Genomic DNA, 27,296 nt, shown 5'->3' with positions numbered 1-27,296 from the left:
TGTTAATGCACCTCTTGCTTCCGCCTTTGCTACCCCTACAGAAACTTCTTTGAAATGGAATAGAAATGTTGAAAATGTATTTTCTATTTATTTATTACATACGTAATAATCTGTTAACACCTATCAGGTGCTTCGGACCTGCAAAATTGGTAAAGTCCCAAATTCTGTAATGCACTGACTGTTCCTTAAACTTGTTTAGTTAGGAAAGTACTGAATTTTCTGTTCATGCATCATATGCGTAATACTGTTCATCTGAGCGTTTGGTTTCCAAGGCTCTGGAATATATAACCACCATTACGGTTTACCCAGTCCTGAAGGTTTCTGAATTTTTAACAAGAATTCAACATGTCATTTCGGAATTTTCCCTTTTAAAAAAAAAAAAAAGAAAGAAAAAAGAAAAAAAGAAAAAGAAAAGAAAAACTACGAAATGCATTTACGTTAAGCACAACAAACATGAATGTGTGGTTAGCTTTTCCGCTTCTATTGGGAAATCCGGGATTCAGTCCCGCATTCGACCATTCCGACAAAAGTTCTTAATTCCATCTATGAATGTAGAGAGTGCGTGCACTGTGATTCCTGGCTGATTTAATTTCTTATGTTTTAAATTGTTGTCATTACTAATTACCAGCAATGACGGATTTGCGAAAGGGGTTAGGGTGGGGTGTCTTTCGGATTGAAGCCTGTTCTCCGAAATTACGGAATTTCTAAAACAAACGAAATTTTAGTTATGTTTTTACTCATAAACATCAAGCTCCCCTCAAATAAAAATCAGGTATTTTTAGAAAAAACTAATCATTAATAAGAAAAAAGCCTCCCAAAACACTTTTCTAAATCCGTACTGGTTATTTGTATAAAATGGTATTCAGGGTTGCATCCGGAAGATTATTGCTACATCATTACACAGCTACAGTATAACAGAAATATGGAAGTATGCTCTGACGGATATATTGAAAAACATAAGTTTAACTAATGTTTTTCAATATATCCGTCAGAGCATACTTCCATATAGTTTATAGCTTATAGTCTAACTATGTGCTAGAAACTAGAGCACTAAGCTCTAAGAAATAGAACACGAATAACTAAAAATGAAATGATGTAAAGAAGAAAAAATGTCGATAACTCAGAAGTTAAAATAAAGTTATACAGCCTCTAAAATTGCTCTCAAATACTACGTACTTAATGTTTAATTCATAAAACATGTGCTCCATCCATCATGATGGTGAATTCTAGAGGGAAATATGGCATTTAGGTCATGAAATCTTGTTGAACTATAGAGTATACTATAAGAAAGCTATTTGGATACAAAAAATCATGAAAATGAAAAAAGCCAAAATTTCCGGTTTTTTTTTCCCTAAAAACCCGACTTTTTATGTTAAAAAAAGACATCAATTCAAAAAAGCTGGCTATTTTGCATCTCTAATCCCAAACAATGTTTCTTAAGCACTAAGGAAAAAGTACGGCGACGTTTATCAACATGATTTTTTTTAATTTTAATTTTTATTTATTGATTTATTTTATTTTATTTTTTTTTTTTACAAAAGTTACTCATATTTGGTAGGTGCATACCCAAAAAAATTTTAAAAATAGAAAAAAATGGAACTAGCTTGCGGCACGAAATACATATAAAAATCGAAAAAAGATTTAAGTTTCGGAGAGGGAATCGGACCCCTTTAAAAATACGCCCCTATTATCTGGGAACAAACAAACAGACGCGCACACAAAGAATTTTCGTTTCGTCCATGGTAATTTTCTCGTTGGAATAATTAACGATTTAAAAACCTTATGTTACGAAGATTAGAAGGCAGAATTCCTCCGTTACCCGTTCAAAACGGGATTTTCCCTAATCATCCTCTGCATGAAACACTCGTGTTCATACTGTGCTCTACAGACATTTGCATCTTATTGTATTATGATTATCTTCCATAATTGAAATAACACAACAGAGGCTGGATTTTACTTATTTTCACTTTAAATTAACTTATTTCGGAATTTGATTTAAATCGTGATTTAAATCAGACTGATTTAAATCAGACTGATTTAAATCAATTCACCCTGGTCCCTAGTAACTTTAGAACTTGTGCTCGGTAACGTAGCTTGTACCGTGACAGGCAAACTAATGTAAGTGAAAAAAAGACAAATACGTAATGTTTAAATAGGCACTCCTTCAAATAGAAATAATTGCGAATTATCAAGACCTTAAAAGTAGAAACTTTAGTTTCTGTTGCCGTAATTGAAGTAGTATAGAAAAATTTGAAATAACGATAAATCCAGTAAGTGCATAGGTATGGATGGAACCCTGTAAGAACTCTAATTAGTCCATAATTAATTTTAAAAGGTTGTTCTACTTCAAATAATAGTAATAACATTTGGAGTGTACCTTGTTAAACAGTGTGTGTTTTCCATCTTTCAGCCTGAAAGGTGAATCAATGTATACCTACAAAGGGGACAGAACAAAAGAAGAAATAGTGAATTTTGCCTTACGAATGTCGGGTCCACCAGTGCAACAGATCACACGACCCGAGAGCTTAGAAACTGTAAAACAAGCTAATCCTTTACTCTTTGTATATATTGGGGAACAAGATGGACCTCTTTGGGTAAGTAGACAAACAAAAGGAAGTTCTAGTTGTACAGTTCCCTATGTAACACATTTACATTAACTTTTCCTCAGGTACTTGTATATAACGTTTCAGTACCGATTTTCGTTCTGTGTATGTGAATTGATTTACTAATGTACGTGCTGTTTTAACTGTTAATCATCATCATCATCATAAATATTCTGCCATTATTGGCAGATCACTTGCTGTAACTGAGAAGCTTCCATGCTCCACGGTCTTTCACTAACCTCTTCGTCTTCACGTACGATTCTGTTTCGATATCGTCCATTAATTGTAGTCTCCTTTGCCCCCTCCCTCTCTTTCCTGCCACTATATCCTCTAGCACGTTCCTCATGATACAGTTCCTTCTGAGCCAATGTCCAAACCAGTTTCTCTTTCTCTTCTTAATAATATTTAAAATTGTTCTTTTTTCCCGAACCATTTCTAACACCCTCTCGTTCGTTTTTTACTCGACCTATCTAATTGGCTCCATTTTTCTCCACACACACATTTCGAAAGCTTCCAGTCATTTCTCATCATTTTTGCGTAATATCCATGTTTCTGTTAAAATATATAAATAATTAAGGTAGTAGTAATAATAAATGTTAAAGTATTGTCCTAAATCGTTGGAATTATATGATTCTGATTCTATAGCAGCTTCTGTGCAATCATAGACAAAAGTTTATTTTGAAATTAGACATAGACCGTAGAGAAACACTCGACCATAATTGTACAAGTCACGATACTAAACATTTTAGGCTGGAGTTAAGTGCAGATTTAGGTGAGTATTATTAAATTTAATATTGCTTTATGTACATTTTTTTTTTTTTTAACGAAGCATTCTACATCAATTTTCTATACTCTTTAGTAGTAATACAATGGTACTTCTGTCAGTAAATAAGATGACGACAAAATTTATTTCTTGTTGGTAATTGAGACACAATTTGAAACATTTCTAGTGTAAATGGGTGTATTTTGTGTATTGTATATGTATTTTAATTATTTATTTCTTAAATATTTATAGTACGCATGAGACTCAATTCTAAGTACTAAGAAATCACACTTCATTGACATGATAAGATTAAATCGTGTGGATGAGTTCATAGTTTTTAATAAGTGAAATTGATATATTCAGGTACAAATTACAATTTTTTTTATTCACGTTACATCTCAGTACACATGCCATACAAAATAAGTGAAAAGAAAAAATAAAATAAGAAGATACAATAAGAGTATCCTGAGAAAATTCATGGATACAATGCACTTTACCACAACCTCAAATAACTTGGGATGTGGCCCTTCGCACAAGAAGGCAGCGCTACCACTCAGCCCAGTATCTCCCCTGTCAAATATGAAGATCAGTTATTAGGTCGTGATAGACATATATTAAGTGGAAAATGTTTAATGTTTAATGTATTTTTGTTTCTGTAATATGGGAGAAATGTGTATTAAAGTTCTTAAAATACCATTTTTGACTATATCCATCCCAATCAATCGAAATATATACGAGGGATGTCCAGAAAGTAACAGACGTTTTGAAATTAAAAAAGTAACAGAATGAATATACCAAATTGTATTATATTTATTTGAAAGGTATATTCTTAAGCTATTTTCCCACATAATAGCCATGCAAATTAAGGCACGTATCATACCGTGGCACAGGGGGGCGCGGTGGCTCAGTGGTAGAGCGTTCACCTCCGGTGCTTGGGGTCCCGGGTTCGATCACAGCTCGCGCCGTGTGGACTTTGTGGTGGACAAACACCGTGCTCGTGGGTTTTCTCGGGGTTCTCCCGTTTCTTCCCACTTTCTTCATTCCACCATTTCATTCATCTCTCATCTCTCCCTTTAGCCTAACCGGCATAACCGTAGGACGTAAAACTTAAGATTTCATTTCATTTTTTTTTTTTTTTTTTTTTTTTAATACCGTGACACAAGTTTTTCAATACTGTCGCGGTAAAAATCTACCGCTTGCGATTTCAACCACTGGTTTACACCAACATGCAGTTAGGCGTCAGTATCAAAGCGTTGTGTAGCGAGTCATGTCTTTATCGCTGGAAAGGGTGGTAGTCGCTCGGCGCCAAATCGGGGCTGTATGGTGGTTGATCGAACACCTCCCATCCAAAACCATCCAAGTGTCGTGTCCGTGTGTGGACGTGCGTTGTTGTGAAAAAAAACACCTTTGCGCTAAGTTTTACCCGGGTTTGTTTGAAATTGCGCGTCTTAACTTGGCCAACATAAAACTAATCACAGAACGCACCTCACAAGAAGCGGGATTTTCTATTGCAGCGCACATTGCAACACATCACACAAAGCACAGTAAGAGCGTCACACTCCTCGTGCTACCACAGCTAGATGCGTACTGAATGTGGCAATGTTCTGATACCAAGATGGCGACTCTAGCCCCGCCCACTACCACGGTAGGCCAAAACGTTTGATACTTTATAGGCAGTCCTCGTATTTATTCAAAAGAACAAATTAATTCGTTTAAATGCATGTTTTTCATGAAAGAATTTCTAATAGATAATATGTTATCTACTTTTTAAACAGATAATCACGTCTAAACGTCGTTATGTTAGTTATAGCAAAAAACAGTTTCAAGGCATCACTTGCCCCTTGTTCAGTGTGTTAATATTTCGCTTCGTCGCTAACCTTATGACATGAAGAAATCTGTCACTAAATATGTTTCCCATTATTTAAGCATTCTCATAATTATTTATCTTATATCAGAGCTTCAGTTTTGAGACCTTGAATGTCTTGTGTGAATTGTTACATGTCGAATTTGAAATAGCGTCTAAAAAAATCTTAAAAGCCGGACGGGAAGGAAGATACAGACAACTTTTAGTTCAGATAAAAGAAAATGAGTAACTAAGACAATAATTACGAGTATGTATGTCTGAGCTTCCCATAACCCAGTTTAGTAGCTAGTAACGGAAGCGTTTCTTTCTCTATCGTAAGAATAGACGCAAGGTAATTTTACAAAAGGAAGGGAAGGACCAGTCAGTAATAAGTGCGTGATTTTCTGCATATTCATTATGTGCCCGTTCGGTATGATACAGGTGAGCATCCGGGCAGATCAGGATACTGTTTGCATCGTTCGTGCCGCATATAAGAAGCAGCCAATAGGCCATGAATTATGCTTGGGGAACATTCGTATGTGTCCTGGATATATCTACACAATGCTCCCAGTGTGGTTGAAGAAGCCCTGATCAGTCGGATTGAAGCATCTTTTAAAACCAGCGCATTGGCAGCATTGTATGCAACCGACATGTGTATGGTATGTAAAATTGTCGATTGGTCACGGGTTCAACCCTCGACTTCGAAGAAGACCATGATGATGATGGGCTCCGTGTGGGAAGCAGGCGCACATGCGATGTCTCATGGAGCATAAGGCGTAATAACAATAAAATTAATAGAATCATGAAGTGTCACTTATCCTTTACTTACTAGTCATTTCTCTAATAGTCAAAGCTGAAAAGAATTAAAATGGATGAAGGATTCTAGTTGGGGAAAATAATCCGCTAGCAATATAGTTAAATATATATATGATTGAACTACGGATGTTTTCACCAATAGAAGTCCATATTTGGAGGGAAAAAGACAAATCTGTGACTCTAGCTACGAAACAAAGCTTCCGCTTGTATCATAAACACCGAAGTGATGGGCGTGCCCAAGGGCAGGGCTTCTCCTTATCCCGGAGCATCCTGGATACACTACATTAGGAATTTAGGTCAACATCATTTCGAAATAACACTAAATTGGTGTGTGTAATCTCATATTTGGCACTCCTTTAAGAAATTCTAGAAAGAAAGAACTAGGTGTGTAACTTGAGTTGTATTGGTGACAGAGATACCTATAGTTGTGAGTTGCGAGGCAATGTTTCGTTACAGAGGGAGAAAGGAAATTAAATCGACTATTGTATTTTAGGGTTAAGTCATATAACTAGAACAAATCAATTTATTCGAATTTGTAAACTCATGTATATTCTCCATTTTAAATTTATTGTAATATAATTGTTATTGTTTTAAAATCAGTTGTCAAGTCAGTTCGAAAAGAACAGTACTTTTCCATGTTAAATCCTGTTGTGCACGAGGGATAGCATGAGCTATGACCTTGAAATCCGCCACCAACACACTTGAAAGGATCAGGCAATCGTAATAGTGTTGCTAACTGCCACAGCGGTGAACTAGAATTTGTCGATTTGAAGCATTTCTGGGAAGGGATAACAAAGACACTTTGAATCAATCTGCAGCCTGCATTTCTCATCTTCATTTAGAAAAATCTGAACAATAAAGTAGCATATTTATTTAATAAGATGTAAAAGTGCACTCGGTCCGTTAGTTTCCTTACTCGTTTATTTTTTTTTAATACATGATGATCGTAAAGTAAGCTAAAATAACTAAAAATTATATCACATAACACCACCTATATTTGCAATCCATTCATTCTGGGGACCACGACTCATGTCCTAGCCTTAGGGAAATCGTAGCTACAGACCTGTCAACTCCTTCCCCTCTCATACAGGGAAGTTTGTCATTTTCTCTGGTAAAACAAAGTGGTCCTATTGGTACCCTCCCTCCCGGGGTGCTTATTTATGACACAGATGGGGGCGTCTTAAGAGAGACATGCAGAAGCCGAACTGAACACAGTGTTCTTGTGTTCAGTGAAGAGTGGTTCTTTGTGCATAGTTCTGTGTTATTTTAGTCTGTGTTGTGTGCTGGTTTGTTCCTTTTTAAAAAAAATCATAATGGAGGGTAAGAAGAGCGGAAAACTCGGAGGATCAAAAGTAATTCACAGCCAGAGCAGAGAGATTTTGGTTAATGTTTATGATTTTATGAAGAGAGAGGCTGACAGTGGAAATCCAATTAATGTAAAACAAGTGCAAAAGCGAGTATCTGAAGCTACCGGTGTTTCAGTAAGTACACTAAAACGTGTTTTGAGTGAGCGGGAAAAAAACAAAATCACGGGAACGAGCTTTTCTACTCCGAATAAAAAGCGAGCACAACGAAAAACAAAAATCTCAGTGGATGATTTTGACAAATGCGTTATTCGTCGAACAATTAATGAATTTCATATTGTTCACGGTCAACGACCTTCTGTAAAATCACTGTTGCGAGTACTTCGAGAAAAGATTAATTTTAATGGAAGCACTTGGTCTTTACGGAAAATAATTCGTTCCTTAGGATTTAGATGGATTAAGGCTGAAAACAATAGACGACTACTTATTGAAAAAAATGAATTTCGGTCAAAGAGGTTGGCTTATTTGCGAGCTATAGATCATTACAGAACGCAGAACCGCCCCATAATTTACATGGATGAGACGTACTTGCATTCATCGCACACAAAACAACACGCGTGGAGCGATAAGAAGAATACAGGTTTACTCAGACCAATTTCTAAAGGACAACGCGTAATAATCATGCATGCTGGCGGAGAAAACGATTTCATTCCAGACGCGTTAGTCATGTTCAAATCTGGAACGAAATCTGGCGATTATCACGACGACATGAATTATGAAAACTATGAAAAGTGGTTGAAGTCACGGCTGATTCCTAACTTGCCAAGTAATTCAGTTCTTGTGATAGACAATGCACCATATCACAATGTCTGTTTAGATCCTTCACCGACATCATCATCTCGTAAAGCTGTAATGATCGATTGGCTTGTAAGACACAATATTCCTTTCAGAGAAAATATGTACAAATTAGAACTTTATAATTTAATCAAAGCCAATAAAGCTCGTTTTCGGATATTTAAAGTAGATTCGCTCCTTGCTGAATATGGACATACAGTTCTTCGTTTGCCCCCGTAGCATCCTGATCTAAACCCGATAGAATTGATTTGGGCTGCAGTCAAAGAATATGTAGCAGCAAGAAATACCAGTTTTTCCATTATCGATGCGATGAAACTCGCAGAAGAGAAATTTACAATGATAACAGCGGAAGAGTGGAAGGCTAGGTGTGATAAAGTACGAAGATGTGAACAAGCATATTTGCAAATGGAACCTCAGTTAGACGTTCTTACTGAAAACGTTACAATAAACTTAGCCGAGGACAGTGACAGTAATAGTGACTCTTCTGAAGAAAGTGACGACGAGACGGAAGACGATGATGATGAGATGGATTGTATGGACGGTATTGAGCCTTTATAAATACCTGAAGCTACAGATAAGCCTATCATAATATATATAAGTTGCGTTAAGTAGTTATTATCCATTGTTGTTACTTATGTTGGAGGTTAGTATCGGCATTGGTTAGAAACACTACCAAAAAATCTTCCCTCTCTCTCCACTGTCACCCTCGCAGCGATTAGCGTTCTTCCTACCTCCCGCTTCTCATAGCTCATGCTATCTCTCGCGCTCTGTACATAATATACAATAGTGAAACGCATTACTCTCACCATCCTTCCAGTTGTAGTAACAGGGTGTTATATAGATTGATTGTTTTCAGGTTCGGGTACTGACATAGACACTTGTACAGTTAAAACATTATATTCTATCTTTCTATCAGGTGTACCTATACTCAACCAGTACCGACTATATGATGCAATATGTAAGGCAAACATGTAAAAATCTATATATAATGCTTTAATTCAGAAGTATTCAGTATCTTTTTAACAGCCTTTTGTTCCAAATTAAATATTATCACATACATGTTCTTACAAATCATGATCATCGTATTTACTTATATTTATCTTCAGTTGTACTATTTTTCATATTAATATTATCATTATAACGTATAATTCGTAGAGGCTGTCGCAGTAAAACTTCAAATTATCTTCGCTATATATATATATATATATATATATATATATATATATATATATATATATGCACATTACTTTATTTGATTACTCGTTTTACATTAAGATCACAAAACAAAATATAAATATTAATACAGTTGGTTTATCTTCTACGATCCGGGGTTTATATATTTTACAGATTCATATTATATATTTATACTTTACCAAATTAAATTACAACACTATCTTCATTATATGTGGTTAACATTCAAAATGAAGTTCTAATATCTAGTTTGTTTATTGATTTCGATTCGAAAAAGTTTGCACATTTTAAAATTTAGATCTTACGGTGCGGAACAAAATCCATATTATATATAGTGTAATGCGCTATAGTACAGGTCTATAATAGCGGCGCGTTACTATAGGGTGCAAATAAAGCTAGTGTAAGCGACATTCTTTTCAGGAATATAGAAGACCGACAATTACAAATATTGCAGAGGGAAAGGCACAAGAAGAAAGGTACAAGTAAAGATACCCCGGTATTATGTGACTGATCGTTCTGGGAATTAGCTCGTAGCTAATAGAATAGTGTGTTCTCTTCCAAACCAACCCAGAAGTAGAGAGAATTGTGTCCACCACATTCTCATCAACGCCCTCATGTCAGTCACCAAGAGAGAGACGAGTTTGTAACGTGCCTTCTGTCTCTCTCAAACCCTAATGGTGGGGTTTAACACCCCACTACACTTTACGGAATCAACATCTCTATATTTCTTGATGAATAAATGAGTAATGATTTACCATAAGACGGGGTTACTTTGCACTTCATGGGTAACTTTGCATAAAATATGAAAAGGGCTGCACAGTTCTCTGTCAGTAAAACCATGAACTCTAAAGAGAAAGTTTCAATTGTCATCTTAAGATGGAACATCTAACTGAATTTTGGCGGTTAACATCAGTTCTAATTACCTTGAAGATTTGTTGTTGTAGAGGTATGGAAAGCAGTCACTGTAAAGGCCGACAAGATTTGAAAGATATCACATACAAGAATTTCCGTCAAAGTCAAGTCAGTTTCGTAGAATACTGCTGTGTATAATGGGACTTTGAAACAATAGTTGAAATTGAAGTGTGAAACGTTTTAAAGTCATAAAAAATAAAATTGGAAGAAGGTGGTTTCAGCCTCTAATCGGGGTTGCTTTGCACCGGTCCAAAGTAACCCTTTAGATAGGAAATTATTACTGCTGGTACTTCCTGCCTTCTAATTTTAGGTGAATTTCCTATTTAGGTGGATGCTGGAATGGATTCTTGGAAAATAAATTACGAAGAATGGGGGATTCAGATAAATAGTTTGAGAGGACTTCACTCAGAAAACTTTTTTTTTTTTTTTGTTAGGAATCATCACTAGGCTGTTTTTTTTTTAGGGGGTGAAGGACTTGAAGCTTATACGCATAGGAATTACTAACATTAGATTTTTAAAAAAGAAATGAAATTTGGGTGTGGGCTTCAGCCGAAAAGGTCCAAACCCCGTAAATCTTCCACTAGTGACGGTTGGGATGATATTCTTGGCCATAGAGAGCAACCAAAGCAAATCTGTTCACGGGGATTTTTTTTTTTTTTCTGTTCCTGAGTTGGCATTTTTGCGGGACATATGTTAAACTATTATAATGTGCTTCCTGTATCGGTACCAGAAAAAACATAATTTTCTTTACAAATATCGATAATACATACTAAGTACTGATACCGGTACCATCATTCTAATATCAATATTTATTTATTTAACAATCACCAGATAGAGCTCAGAGGCCATTTTATACTGGATATCTAACAACAACAACAACAACAACGAAGGAAAGGATTTGGGAAGGTATCGGCCAGGGCCAGTTTAGCAGGTACCATCCAGGCATTTGCCTGGTAGGACTGAGGAAAACCTTGTCAGGATGGTCGGCAGCGGGAATCGAACCTACGACCTCCCGAATGCGAAGCCAACGCTCTACCACTTGAGCTACTTCACTCAGCCAATATCTGTAGACTGCATGCAGTTTTGTGTAGGAAGTGAAATGAATAAATACTGAAGGGAAAACATTGCACAGAAACATTCTGTTCGTATGTTGAACATACTTTTTTGTATGTGGTGCGAAGTATCCTCACCTATGGGGTTACTTCGCACCAAAGTTTATATTTGCACCAAAGTTTATATTGCAACCATGGTTATACTGAATACTTATTAATGCACTTGCACGAATATTTACTAGGCACTTGCTTTTTCTTATATATCTAGCTACTATATGTTTAAAATACAGGGTTCTAAATCTAACAAGGAGAAAGCAGACTTTGGTATATGAACTTCGGGGTCATTTTTCGCGAGGTGGTAGTGCGCATTTAGTGTTAATATTATAAACTGGGAGAGCGCAATAGCCAAAAGTAGCGGAGAAAAAGCGTCTTAATGTTTTCTACTCGCCGCATATATCGTACGACGCGTAAAGTTATCAATTGAGGCATGGCAGAATGATTAGCATTTGCGACTCACATGCAAAAGGTCCAGTGTTCGTTTCCTGTTCGAGTCAACTTTTTTTTCTTTTACCAATAAAGTAGCCATTTGTAACTACAAGTAAGATATTAATTCATTGTATGTATATAGTGAATAAAACAATAGAAATGTTCAAATCAGTTGTAAAACCTTGCTATGTTCCATGTTAACTATCATCAAAATGTAATCTATTCCGTCAACATATTGATATCACGAGTTATATTATGGTTACCACAGTCGTTGAGTAAAAAATGTTCTTGATGCTTCGTGTCCTCATCTGTTGAAAGTGTGCAAATTACAAGGGTTGAGGGGGAAACGCAATATGGTAATAATGGATGTTGCTATAACCAAAGGAAATTTCCCCTCATTTCCCTTAATTATGTATGAATTATAAATTAATATTTTGTTTGTAGTTATAGATGGCTACTTTATTGGTTGAAGCAAAAAACAAAAAGAATCACTCAAGCGGGAATCGAACCCAGGACCCTTTTCATGTGAGTCGCAGATACTTCTCATTGTGCCATGCTGTCACTTGATAACTTTACGCGTCGTACGATATAAGCAGCGAGTCGAAAACTTTAAGACTATTTCTCGGCTATTTTTGGCTATTGCGCTCTCCCAGTTTGTAATGTTAACACTTTAAATGTGCACTACCACCTCGCGAAAAGTAGCCCCGAAGTTCATTTACCAAAGTCTGCTTTTTCCTTGTAAGTTACATGCGATTTTCTTTAAAATTCCTTTCATATGGTGCAAAGTATAGAAGTCTTAAGATATTTTTAAAAAGTATAGAATTTCTTACTGTTGTTTTTGTTAGAAAGGATTTTGATCAAGATGTTTGTTTCAGGAAGTATACAAGACGGCAGCTGAGGAGTTCCAACCCTTCAGCTTTTTCTATTCAGTTGCTACCGAAGTTGCAAAAAGAGTAAGTATATATTTTTGTTGTTTCGACATGTTTCTGCACTCAAGTTGGGGGTCAGATTATTGTTTTTTCTTCCCTTTTTTGCGGAACTGTTCGTAATAAAGTTGCTTTCTACCGAATGCTATTTCCATTTTCATTGTTTGCCAAGGTGTCTATTGGTCACGAAAGTCACGAAATTAGAAAACGGTCATGAAAGTCAAGAAAGAATTCACACAATTTAGCTTTTGGGTCTTTTTTAATGTAGAAGTATAAGTAGAGACTGGAAAATTTTGTTCTATAAAACGCCAAAAATGTCTATGGCCAGCTTTAGACGCTACAAAATCGCAAGCAAAGCACGCTTCTATCGCATGCATGAAATTCGGCCTAATTCGCACCCAAATTTGCGCTTGAGATTATCTTTCAGCTGGAATCATTGAGCTGTGGCGGTGCAAATCGCATAGCATTGCCGAAACCACCTACGCTTCTAACCAGTGTATTCAACTGTGAGAAGACACAAGTTTTTATCGCTCCAGGGAACAGCCTTTGAAAGTGGAGATAATAATATAGAGATAAGTGCTTAAGAATATAGGTACTGTTATTAGTTTTTGAATGTTACGAAATTTTATAGTTTGATAAAGAAAAGGTCATGCAATTTTATTCTGGAATTTTAGTAGACACCCTGTTTACAAATGTGTGATGCTTTTCAGTATAATTTTGCTTCTGTATCGAATAAATTGACCAAAATCGAAGTGAAGGCATAGCCAAGGAAAAGACAACCAGGTCACAGACGAAAGATCATTGGGAGAAAGTTTTAAAAAATTGCACTGGAATAAATGTAAGAGTAAGTTATAAGTTCGCAGCGTTTCAGGATACGTTTAACTTGTCGAACAGCAAGATAGGGATTATATTAGGTAGAATTTTTTATTCATGTTAAACTCACACAGTACGGTATATGTACCCCGTTTCGATAGAGTGCATTTTAACCAAATAGACTGTCATCGACGTAATAGTGTGGTATGTATTTTGTTGATTTAGTTCATATGTGTCTTTAAGTTTCTGATACCGTGGTCTTAAATTCCATTCCCATTGCAGTACAGAATTCTGGATCCTGACTCAACATTAGTGAACTACTTGAATTAAGAAATAGCAAACTAGAAATGATACTGACCGCACATCGCCTAGTCCGAGCCTAGTTTATCGTTAGCTCCATGGAATTATTAATAACATTTTGTATTGCAGTTAGATTCTTTAGTTTTGGCAGCAGAGACAAACATGATTGAATCATCTCAATTTGAACCTTCAACGTATTGACTATCTCGTGTAGGCTGAGTTTCTTCAAAGCCCCTTTATCAATGTTGTAATGTTTAGATTTTAGCGCTTCTACTTACTGTCTTTCCAATGGGGAGTCGATCGAACAGCATCTTGCTGTGCTTTAATGTCACTTTGAAGGTTGGTGATATCGAGTATGATGGTCAATGGTATCTCGAGCTCTGATTTTACATTGAACTTCAGAGTCGACATTATAAAGTGATAACTGGCTAATGTCATTACGAACCGTCTTGACTTCTTCTTTAAATAAATCTATAGTCGACGGAAGATTTGTATTGAGCTTATTAAGTTCTTCTGGGTTGGATGTTTAGCTAATGCTGAGTACATGGAATCGACCGGAAGATGATAATCTAGTGTTCGCTTTAGCAAATGCGTCAAGTTTCTCAAGAAGGATTGCAAGAAGATCTTTTACCTCCGAACTAGGGATACATTGATCCTGTAGAATAGTGTTTCTCAACCTCTTTCGTTTGAGACACACTAAATTACGTTTCAAACTTTCGCGACACTGTGACTGACTTTTCGTGACGCATGTGACTGACTTTTTTTCTAGGTGCAAAAAAGCAAACACACAGAAATACATACGATGCTTTTTTATTATTATGGAGCGACTATGAGATACATATCTCACAAGGAAGTTACGTAAGACTTTTGAATAGAAACCTATTAACATAAAAGAAACTTATAACTCTCAAGCAGGAATATAAGAAAGAAATATTACCATCAGAAATATAAGAAGACATCAAACTTAAAAATTAGTGAGGTGACTAATCGGAAAGAAAATACCAAGAATCGTGTTATTGAAATTACTTTTCTGTGTCCAGTGTTTCTATCCAAAGAAAAATGAACAGCTTAAAAGCAAACTTTCCAGCTTTAAACTTGGAAGACAAGTTCTAAATCTAGTCGATTGGCGGTAAATTTATATTTTCTTCTAGAGATAATTTCTTTGCGGAAGATGTGTTGCGACACAGTGGTTGAGAAACATTGCTGTAGAGAACCTTCAGCTCGTTCTATAAGCTTAAAATAATGGTGTGAATCCCATTTACAGCCTTTTAAATGCTAACTCGTCGTACATGGCTATCACACTTTTAAGTTTATTCTCAAACCTCTTAAATGCCTTTAGCAGTGTATATTGCGCTGAAGCAAACGGTTTGCTTGTGTCACTGTGAGGAGATAACTTAGCTTTGAGTCTTGCAAGTTTATCTTCTAATAGTATTAACTGGTTTGTGTTTAAATATGCTTGTCGTAAATCATTGGGTTCTCATAACCATAAATAGATCTGTGGCATGGTGTGTAGGGGGAGGTATTTACTTACTATTAGTACTACTAACGACAGCTGCGTGGAGTCTCTAGTTTGATCCCAACTCGCGCCATTGGACTTTGTGGTGGACAAACACTGTGTGCGTGGATTTTCTCGGGGTTCTCCCGTTTCCTCCCACTTTCTTCATTCCACCATTGCATTCATTTCTCATCGTCACCGTCTGCTTTAGCCTAGTCAGCATAACCTGTGACATAAAACAAAGATTTTTACAAACGACAGCTACTGCTATGCACATCGTTTACATTTGGTAGATGGTAGTTTATGGCACTATAGTAAGTAGCTTGCCACAATGCCTGCAATTATCGATTGATATGGACACGATGATGATTACGATTTGTATGTATGAGTGTTAATCGTATAGGAGTATGGAAAATGAAATGAAAGCTTTCAGTTTTACGTCTCATGCTTATGCCGTGTAAGCTAAAAGAGACGGTGATGACGAGAAATGAATGGAATTAGGAAAGTAGCAGGAAACGGGAAAACTCCGAGAAAACCCATGCACACGGTGTTTGTCCACCACGAAGTTTACTTGGCGTGAGCGGGGATCGAACCAGGACCTCACGCACCAGAGAACGCTCTACCACTGAGCCACTGTGGCCCGCATGAGAGTGTGGATACACACACACCACATGTGATGTCTCATGTAATAGTAAACGTTATTACAGAAAATTCTACCACATAGATTATAGCAAACAGGGCTCGGAAGCAAAAGTTGAGTTTATTTTTTTATTTTATTCGATTAGGTTTTCATTAAGTCTAACTTGTATTGTGAAATATTTGACAATAAAGAGTACTAATCAATGTTATTTTTTTTTTCAGCATATGGAGGTGAATACTTCTCCAACTGTTTTTGTGTACAAAGAAAGCAGCCATTACTATTTTAAAGGCAAGTTTCTGTCGTTTTCTTTCTCTCTCACTTTCCTTTCTGTGTAATATGGTGTACTGTTATGCAACAGTGAACTCTGCCGTGCTAATTATGAAACATCTCAACTCTCTTAGTATACTTCGCATCAAAATACATCTAAATATATAAAATTGAAAGTGACTACGTTTATGACTGAATATCTCTTGAACTTTCCGACCGATCTCGATCAAATTTACCACATAGATGAGGTTCGGGCGTGGCATGGTTTTTATCGTTTCATTTTCACGATGCAGTTTAGGGGAGGGGCAGAGAGGGAAATATTTAAACATGATCGAAAATGACCGATATTAGTGCTGAATCCATAGTATTCGGGGTCGCTGAACAGTGACATTCCAATGCTATTTAAATCCAAATTCAGCCGCGCAACCTGGGGGAGAGGGAGGGGGATATATATATATATATATGATCGAAAATGACCGGTATTGGTGTCCAATCCTTAGTTTTCGAGGTCGCTGAGATGAACAGTGTCACATCTAATGCCGTTTAAATCCAAATTCACCCCTTTACATCCAAAGTGAAACGTATTCTCCCTGTGCGAAGAACGAGTATTCTGCTAAGGCTAAATAAAAATAAAATATTGTAATTATCATAATTTGCCGATAATTGCTTGTCGCCTTACAATTATTTCTTAATTGCTTTACTTTCTGAGAACTTAACGGAAAATAAAAAAGCAGAAAATTATTGTCAAAAATTACTATCAAGAAAATAAGTTATTAATGGAATTATTATTACTCTTTTTTTTATTGATATGATTTCCTCTTTTATAGTTATAGCAAAATTAACCCCTCGCATTCCAGTGACATCATGTGATGTCATAAAATACTCGTTGCAAAATACTAGTGACGTCCATTGTGATGTGATGATAACGCATCCTTTATTAACAGTCCTATTAATCCTGTAAATGATGAACTTTTTTTAATGGATGCAAGGCATGAGTTAGTTCTGCTGTTTCTCCTTAGGTGACAGCACCTTACTGACAGAAAAGCAAAAAAAAAAAAAAAAAGTTTTGTCTCAATAGATGGCAGGCCTAAGGGAGCATGCAAGTACGACACACATGTGCTTGTTTTGACGATAAACAATTAGCAACTTCAAGATCGGAAAAAAGAAAAAAACGTTGTCTGATCTCCGGTCAGTATTGCCAACCTGAAGCAGCATAAAATCCCTTCAGAACATCAAAATTTCCCTTTTTTAAGTCCAAATGTTCCACAATGCAAATATCTTTTTATAAGTAAAGTGGATGCTATCCTTGCGCTTGCACAATAACTATGCTCCATATAACGACCTAGACAATCTTTTAACTGTAAATAAAAACCTGGTGTTACAGCATGCACGTAGAAACGAAAATAACACCTAGAACGCAAGGGCTAATCATAATCATTTTATTCCTCAAATAATGTTTGTCCATATAATCCCAGAATGCATCGAGTTTCTTGTGTGTGTGAATGAATTTTAATATACTAGGAGTTGTGCCCAAGCCATTGGCCTTTCATACACTATATGTGTAATTACCATAAAACTCTAAGTGTATATGTTTAATTACTTTATTTATTTTTATTTTACGCCAGGCAGGTAAGTGATAGCGAACGTAGCGACATCTGTTAGTGTGATTGTGTCTTATTAAGAATAAGCGTGTCGCATTGAGACATTTACCATATATTATAAGGAATTTCATTGTACGCCTTGTCTTTCTACAACCAACATTACAAATTTCATAAGCAAGGTTGTATAACATTCCAGGATAGCGTGATAGACATAAATTTCTTGTTTATAATTAGGATTTTTCAGATTAGAATTCAATATTGTGTGCAATGCTGCTGCAAGACGTAGTAGAAACCTTTCACATTGCTATAAAAACATTCTTGGTATTCATAGTAACACTTTCTAAGTTACCGGTAGAACGGAGGGCACGGTGGCTCAGTGGTACAGCGCTCACCTCTGCTGCGTGAGGTCCCTGATTCGATCTCCGGCCAAGTAAGTTTGTAGTCAGAGTGTGTATCGGTCACGAAAAGGTCACAAAATCAGAAAATGGTCATGAAAGTCAAGAAATTTAGCTTTTGGGTCACGATTTTTTGTATCTGTACAAAAATAAGTACAGTTTGGAAAATTTTATTTCATAAAACGTCAAAAATCATCACCGAACATGTCTATGGTCGGCTTTAGACGCCACCAAATTGCAAGCAAAGGACGCTTCTATTGCTTGCATGGAAAGTCGGCCTAATTTGCACCCAAAAAAGCTCTTGAAAATGTTACGAAATTTTATGGTTTGCTAAAGAAAGGGTCACGAAAAAGTCACGAAATTTCATTTTTGAATTTTAGTAGACACCCTGGTTGTGGACAACATCGTGCCGGTGGGTTTTCTCGGGATACTCGAGTTTCTTTCCACTTTCTCATTCCACCAAGTCTCCCATCATCATTCATTTGTTTTAATCATCGTCTTCTTTAGCCTAAAGGACTTAACCGTAGGACGTTAAACTGAAAGATTTCATTTCACTTTTTTTTTCTAAATTAGAACGTCCCCGTTAAACCGTAATAATTCATTCTAAATTAGAATTAACAAGATAATTCACTGCGGAAGCGTTAAATTATATTGTTTCACTATTTCATTTCCTCGCTAATCTCATCAGAAAGTTGGGGCCGCGGTGGCTCAGTGGTAGAGCGTTCACCTCTGGTGCTTGGGGTCCCCGGTTCGATCCCAGCCCCCGCCAAGTGAACTTTGTGGTGGACAAACACCGTGTGCGTGGGTTTTCTCGGGGTTCTCCCTTTCCTCCCACTTTATTCATTCCACCATTTCATTCATCACTCATCAACACCGTCTCCTTTAGCCTAACCGGCATAACCGTGGGACGTTAAACAAAGATTTCATTTCATCAGAAAGTTACATTCACAATTAGCAAATTGATTGTTTCTGACTTGGCAAACATCATGCGATTTACAAAGCTTTGAAAATTGGATGTTTTAGTGTAAGCAGTTTAATTTTATTGAGATTTTTCATATGGATAAATTTTCATATTTATTAATTTCTAATTTAGAAGACGTTACTGTGCATTTGTTCATGTTGCACTGTAGTTGGTTGGGGACAAAAGTAACTATACTTAAATATGGAAATCTCAAGATAAAAATTGAATTGAAACAGTAAAGTCGTGCCTGAAGACGAAGAGGTTAGCGGAAGACCGTGGAGCATGGAAGTTTTTCAGTTGCAGCAAGTGACCTGCCAGTAATGACAGAATTCGTAGAATGATGATTGTAAAATGCATGATGTTTTTTGCCTAGTCACAACCAGTCAGTTGTTTTTTTTCTGAATACAACTGCCCGATAAGGAAACTCTTGCAAAGTAAATTAATATATTATATTCATTGGGAAAATGGAGGAGGCTGCAAAATGCTTTGAAAATGAAAGTGTGCCATTCCATGGCACTCCGTGAATTTGATATGCACTTAGTTTGGAAGCCATTGTAGATATTGGAATCCCTCGAATTATTTCTGAGCAGGAGGTGCGTGATCGTCTTAATGCACTATCCTCATAGTACCATCACCATAGGGAAAAATGTGCAACATGTTGGAATGTACCTAGTCAATCAAAAGATTACAATACCAGACACTAATTGTGTTCGTGTAGAACCACCAAAATAGTTCTGCCATGTAAATATGTTCCCATCTCCACTGACCTGTACTGTTCACACCATGTACGAGGGCTCCAGTGTGTCCTTGGGTTTCCGCTACACGCACAGTTATCCATGGAGTGGAGTAAATATCGTTAACTCATCAGACTAGCATAGCTTCCGGTCTTCTGTCGTCTAATTTGAGTATTTGTTACACCACCGTCGTAGGCATTGCTGACTCCAAATGAGGAGCGGGTATACCGGGGCGTCTTCTACAATGGCCCCTACTTACGAGAGTACGGCGCATAATCATAAGGAATATGTTTTCTAGTTGACCACGGTTGTGTTCAGCTGCTTTATCGTGCTGCGCTTATGAATACGTGCCAGTCGATAAATGCGATGTTCACCCTCAACAATCAACCATACACTGTTAAGTAACTCTTTCCCGACGGTTTCTCCCGTGCTCGTGTGGTACTTTTTCATTATGATTCCTGTCGAATATGACACTAATCCAGTTGTTTGCGCGATCGAGACACCAGCACTTCGGGATACCATGATTTTACTCGTGTCATATACTGATAAATCTTTACATTTATCCATCACATGCAAACTCTGATTAGTGACAGACATCCTAGGCCCATAGCTGTGCACTACGAGGATGCATGCTGCATCAGAAAACCCAAGTGGCAACAGTATCGAATCATATTCATTAATATAGGAAATATTGGTTGAAAACAACAGACGAAGAGAGCCTAATGTTGAAACACATATTGCTGGAATATAGTCGTTTTGCGCTTGATCTTTTTAAAGCACATTTTGGTGTCAAGAGTATCTGAATATCCTTTATTTTCTTTCTTTCTTTCTTTTTTCTTTCTTTTTTTTTTTTTTTTTTCAATAGTTGTGAAATCACTCTAATATTTTACTTTTTCAGTGCCAGAAATGGAAAATCTGGAAGGAGAATATGATTTGAACAGCACCTTGTTTGATTGGATCAATAGAGAAAGATTCCACACGTTTATGAAAGTAACAAGGGGAAACTTCCATCAAATGCTACGGACGAGAAAGTACCTAGTTCTGGCTGTCGTTGAGGAGAACAAATTGCAGGAAATCCCAACTGACATGTTGGAGTAAGAGAAATTGCGTAAATATTTTGTTGTTCAGTGTATATATATATATATATATATATTTCATGAGTGTTACAAACCTAATCCAGTTCTAATAATGGACTGAAATAGTGTGACGTCACATCCTTCTCGTTGCTATAGTGATCACAGTTTTATTTTTTATATAACATGGCCTAAGAACCTAGGTACAAAGCGAAAACAGTGACGTCTTGACTTTCTTGATCCCAAACATTAGAGTTAAAGAAACACTTGTATACGTAAAAATGATTTTCAATGAATAAAACTACGAAAAGATAGAAAATCCAAGCAATTAGGTAAATAATATGTTAAAATGTGACAAGCGTTGGAGGTGAAAGGTTCCCGCAGGTTTTTTGTATTTATACATGTGGAAGTTACAGTAAGTGTGAAAATATACTTAGCTTGTTTATTATTGGGCATTGAATTTAAATAATTCTGGAAAAAAATTATTTAGTACCGTCAGTATCAACATTCATTGCAAATGTGTAGGCCTACAGAATTAGTGTTTAAAACTTATGCCGAATCATTCATAACTGAATGTTTTCTCGTTGTACTGTCAGGCATGTTGTTAAAGTAAATAGGAAATATGAGGAAAGATCCGATGCATGTTAACCGATCAAAAATTGGACCAGATTGAAAATTCTCAACACGCATATTTGTTACAAGCGTAGTCTTTTTTTTTTTTTTTTTATGATAATTTGTTTCTTTATTTTGTAGCTACTGTAACTGTGCATTTCTGTCTGTTTTAAAGGTGGGCATAAGAAATTAAATGCGCCAATATTAATTAACATTATTCTCAAAGCAGACAACGATTTTTTTCTTGTAGTTAAAACGTGTATTTGTTCCATTTTAATTGTGCCGACAGCTCGCCAGTCTGTACCGTAGAGATTTTACATTGCGTGTAGTTGCTTTTGATCATTGTGCATTATTTGGTAATGGCGCTGGCACTACATACGCAATTTCTATCTTATCAGTTTACCTAGAGGTGTGGCCCCTGTAGAAAAAGGTTCCTTAGATGTTACTTCTTGAATTACTAGATTTCATTCGCGAATTTTTTTAAATAGTGGCTCCATATTGTTAATCTGTACCTTTTCCCATCAACTTTATTTTGTCTTCAAATTCTTTTACAATTGTCTTATAACAGTATACTTCACAGTATTCCTACCACTCCATGCATTTGTTTAGAAAAAACACGGCGATCACCGTGGTAACGTAGAGGAAATGACATCACTATTTCAGTCTATATGAATGCCAACAATAATTATCTTTTGTGCCATGCATCTCTAGACCTGGAACTTTCAAAAATCAGACTTTCTTTTCAATGAAAAAGTTGAGCTTAACCGCAGTAATAGCAATAAATTAAATAATTGCGCAAGTTCAAAGATTTCGTATTCACAATTACGTTGAACGAAGGAAAGAAATAACGTTATGCAGTGTAGGAATGCAAAGATAACACAATAAGAAAATTGTAATTAAAAATACATTTAGAAAATGAAATCTTTAAGTTTTCCGTCCCACGTTTGTACCGGCTAGATTAAAGGAAACGGTGAAGAGAAATGAATGAAATGGCGGAATGAATAAAGTGGGAGGAAACGGGAGAACACGGAGAAAACCCACACACACAGTGTTTGTCCACCACAAAGCTTATTTGGCGCAAGCTGGGATGGAACCAAGGACCCCATACAGCAGAGATGAACGCTCAACTACTGAGCCACCGCTCCGCCCCCTCCCGCCGAATCAGCACTGTGCCAAGAATCAGTAAGAACATAAATATAAGGTGAACTGAAATTTGAGCACTTATTAGGATCTCGAGTTTTTAATTTTTACAAAATTTTGTTTAAACTACGTATTTGCATGTTTTGTTGTTTAGTACCACTAGTTATGTTCATAGTTTCAAGATGTTAGTCGACTTTTCTCTATTATGTTGCGCCACGCTGATGATGATCGCTTTTAGAATGAGTCGGCTATTACTGAGTTAAAACGTATTTTCTGATGAATAATGAGGAAGAATTTGTTGTAGACATAGAGTATAGTGGATCAGAAAGTGGGAGTACTGTCAACCGCAGTTAGAAAACGAAGCATCGCTAACACTCTCGTCTTCGGTGTGAGCGGTCCTGAGTTCGATTCCCGGTGGGGGCTCTCGGTCGAAAAAGTGTAAAAATCTTGTTTTCAGGCCAGCCATCCTGAATGAGGTTTTCCTGGGTTTTCCTCATTCATCCTTTATACGTAACAGGCGAAATGGCTATAGGTGCCAAGAGTCCAGAAATCGAAATCCTAATTCTAGAAAACGAAGTATTGTAAATGACGTGAAATGTGTATGTTCCTTATATATCGATGAAACAGGAAACAACAGATTTTTAACACACACCAGATCCTCTGAAGATATGAACACATACACAAAGAATGAAAAAGTGACTGACTGACTGGGACTCGAACCTGGGACCTCCGACATACCAGGCTGATGTGTCTACCACTACGCCACCCAGCCCGCTTTCCAGAACAACCACTCACTCTGGAGGTCAGTGCTCCACATGGATTGTACTACAGAAAATTGTTGTGCTTGGACAATCCCTTTGTCCATATACCGAGCACCTATGACTCTTGTAATTTCATATATATCGATGAAAGAGAAAACAACTGATACATATATATATGAAATTACAACCGTCATAGGTACTCAAAATATGGACACAGGGATTGTCCAAGCACAGCAGTGGTTTGTGGTACAAGTCACGTGGTCCGAATGGAGAGCACCGACCTCGAGAGTGAGAGAGTGAGTGGCTGTTCTGGGAAGTGGTCTGGTTGACGCGTGGAGGTTAACGCATCGGCACGGTATGCCGGAGGTCCCGGGTTCGCGTCTCGGTCCAGTCAAGTCACTTTTTCACTCTATGTATGTTCCTTATTTGTATTTACCTCCATAGTTTTAACAGTTTTCATTGGTATTTTACTGTGAAGTATTTATTTCGGGAATTATTTTCCAGTCTGCATATTCGCATTTTACAAAGCGAATATATTCGGGATTTTAAAGTTATTTTTAAATCACTAAAACTTTGAATCATAGTTGAACATAACCTTGAAAATTATAATAGGCAATAGCCAGTAAAACGACTATTTTACTCTTTTAGTATTGTATTTTAGCGACACGTGGAAAATAAATGTTAAAGGGTAAGACAGAGAGACAGTGGAAATCTTAATACTGTGGCGAGAGGAAGCTGAAATCAGTGTACATAAACATTTATTTTCGCATTCAAGATATTCAAAGATTACGATCCTGATAATAAGATTTGTCAGCAGTTATTAAGAAAACTTTACTCAGTACTTTGTCTGAAATACTTTTAATGTGGCGTTTATGGAAGGTTGTCGTAACATGTTTTATTCTATTTCTTTCAGATTCAGAGACATGGTAGAATCAGTAATTAGAACGAACAGAGATAGGTATCACGAGTAAGTATAAGTATCTATTTTGTATTATGTACAGTTTCCACCAGTTGATATGGTTAGATTCCTGGTGGGAATATGTTGTGTATTAACCCCTTGCGTTCCAGGTGTCATTTTCCTATATGCGTGCTTGAATACCTGTTTCATTTACTGTTAAAAGATTGTCTAGACCGTTATATAGGACATAATTATTGTGCGCACGTGAGGAGAGCATTCACATTACTGATAAAAACAATTATTTGCATTGTGGAACATTTGGACTAAAAAAGGGAAATTTTGATCTTCTGAAGGGATTTTATGCTGCTTCAGGTTGGCAACTCTGACCGTAGATCAAAGACAAAGGTTTTCCGTTTCTGATCTCGAAATAGATTTCGAAGTTGCTCATTGTTTATTGTCAAAACAATCACATGTGTATAGTAATTGATGCTCCCTTCGACTTGCCATCTACTGAGACCACACATTTTTTTGTCTTTCCTGTTAGTAAGGTGTTCTCACCTAAGGAGAAATAGTAGAATTTAAGTCTTGCCTTGCGTCCACTAACAAATTTCAGCATCTCCAAGATTAATAAGATCCATAATAAGGGGTACGTTTTCATGGCATCCACATGGAGGTCACTGGTACGGAAAGGGTTAATCTATATAGTGGAATTTCAAACGAACAAAATGTGTATAAAAATTTAAATAGTAAAACTAATAGTAGAATGAAATTTAAGTAGTTAAACAATAATAATAATAATAATAATAATAAATTGAACAGAATAATTACAATGAAATCCATTAACGGAGATAGTGATGCGGTGGTAGAGCGCTCAGCTCTTGTACAAGTAGTTTCTGGATCGATTCTCATCCATATAGATTTCCGTTGCACACCATTGTTGCCATGGTTATTCTTGGGACGCTTAATTGATTGCAGAAAACAATTTCTTGCTAATATCGTTTTTACTCTATAGCGATCACAGTTAAAACCGGAAGTTATCCATTTTATGCCACAAGAAATCGCTTTTTCCTATCTATTACGATTTTTATGCTATGACATTGAAAGTTAAACCCGAAAGTGGTTCATATCTGCAACTTCTGGTGTGAATAAGGAGTTAAGACAGAAGGTGTTCCCTATACTTAAAACGCTAAATCGATTTTTTTTTTTTTAAAAAATACATCTCTTTATTTCTCATTTTTGGTCTATGTAAAACAATACTGAAATTTGGCGTGGGAGACTCGGATTTGATACCCGGCGGGAGCTCATGTGGTTCGGATTCCACGTTAATCAGTAGGTCCCGTCTCATATAGCCTCGCTGCTGAAAGGGACGTTAAACTCAAAATCAACTCAGCTCACCTCAATACTGAATTCGAAAGCTGTAATGGACTTTTACTGTTTCAAGTTTTAGTAGAGAGTAAAGAATATAGATAAAATGTTTTTTGTGATGCTTAATCGATTGAAGAGAACCGCTTCTCCATATACATGTGTTACCGTTTTTGCTCTATAATGATCAACGTAAAAGCCGGTAATTGTTAATTTCTACTACTGCCAGTTGGAATATTGCCTCAGCAATCGAAATCAATTCCTAATTAACCGGAGGTTATCCATTTTATGCCACAATAAACCGCTTTTTCCTATCTATTACGGTTTTTATGACATTGAAAGTTAAACCCGATAGTAGTTCATATCTGCAGCTTCTGGTGTGAATAAGGACCCTCTACATATTGAACAAATTTGCTGGTGATCATCACGTAATCTTTGAGATACTTTCATCTTGCGGAAAAAACGACACACAGATAGAATAATGTATAACGGAATTTCGATAAACCAATTTCCTTAACAAGATTTGTTCCTAATTGTAGTACATACTTCTGTCTTCAAAATAGAAGTTGTTCCCTATTTCTATCCTCATGAAGCTTCCAACAATTCTGGAAGGGGGGGGGGTTACCGTGCCAGTGATGAAAATATTTTTCTTCAATAGGACATATATTGTTGTCAAGGGAAATCCCTGGCATTCCCCCGTCATTTCGCACACTGGGAAAGGTATACGCTTTAATTCATTTAAGTAACATTTTCGTCATCTACAAGTATGTACCCTTAAAAAGAGAGAAAATAAAAGTGCCCAGATTATTCATTTCCATAGTATTTGGGTAACAGGGTTCCTACAATCTGAAAAGTCAGGAAAATAGGTTCTCGGTCATGGAAAAGTCAGCGAAATTGAGCAACTGTTTTCGAAAACACCTGAAAAAAAATTTTTTTTGTTTGATTTTTGTAGACTTTTCTTTTAAATCATAGAAGTACATCTGCTAAGGAATTTTCTTTAGAAAAATGTACATTTCCATGTTTGGATTCTCAGTTGATACCAGCGTTCAGGCGATATTCTTGTGAGCCTTCGTTTTTCAAAGCAGTGGATGGCTAGTGGATGCTTAAGCTCTCTAGGTGAAATTGAGAGCCCTTCTGTGACTGTTCTATTCTGTCTATTTCTATTGCTTCCTTTTATTCAGTCCTAGAAAATTAGGACTGTATAAATGGAGTGTATATTCCTTAAAAATTAGGAAGAATATATTGATCAACCATTTCTCAAACATGTTGTTCTATAAATGTTACTGCTGATGGAAGAAATATGATTCACCTCTGCGAAGTATTTGCAATTATTTTATATATATATATATATATATATATATATGAGTATGCCTAAACTTTGTAAAAATATAAGCTTGCTATGTATTTTTGATTGTATTCTGCATTTCTCTCAGATTATCTTTAATATTTCTTCTCTTTCATGTTCAAATTTGATATTAATTAATTTACATTAG

The 27,296-nt window shown here is 36.4% G+C and overlaps 1 protein-coding gene across 1 annotated transcript in view; it reads left to right on the top strand.

Moving 5' to 3' along the window:
- The window catches only part of Tmx3 (Thioredoxin-related transmembrane protein 3), a 65,007-nt gene that overhangs the window by 28,067 nt on the left and 9,644 nt on the right, over positions 1 to 27,296 (top strand). Inside the window, exons 5-9 of the mRNA XM_081746039.1 lie at positions 2,411 to 2,594; positions 12,701 to 12,778; positions 16,221 to 16,287; positions 20,856 to 21,051; positions 24,457 to 24,510. Coding sequence (XP_081602165.1) covers positions 2,411 to 2,594; positions 12,701 to 12,778; positions 16,221 to 16,287; positions 20,856 to 21,051; positions 24,457 to 24,510 — 579 coding nt within the window. The remainder of the gene's footprint in view (positions 1 to 2,410; positions 2,595 to 12,700; positions 12,779 to 16,220; positions 16,288 to 20,855; positions 21,052 to 24,456; positions 24,511 to 27,296) is intronic.

This window comes from Thermobia domestica, chromosome 18, assembly GCF_964235325.1.
Source record: "Thermobia domestica chromosome 18, izTheDome1.hap1.1, whole genome shotgun sequence".
NCBI classification, from domain to species: domain Eukaryota; kingdom Metazoa; phylum Arthropoda; class Insecta; order Zygentoma; family Lepismatidae; genus Thermobia; species Thermobia domestica.
Note: the sequence above shows the minus strand (reverse complement) of the source record. Positions and strands in the feature narration are given on the sequence as shown.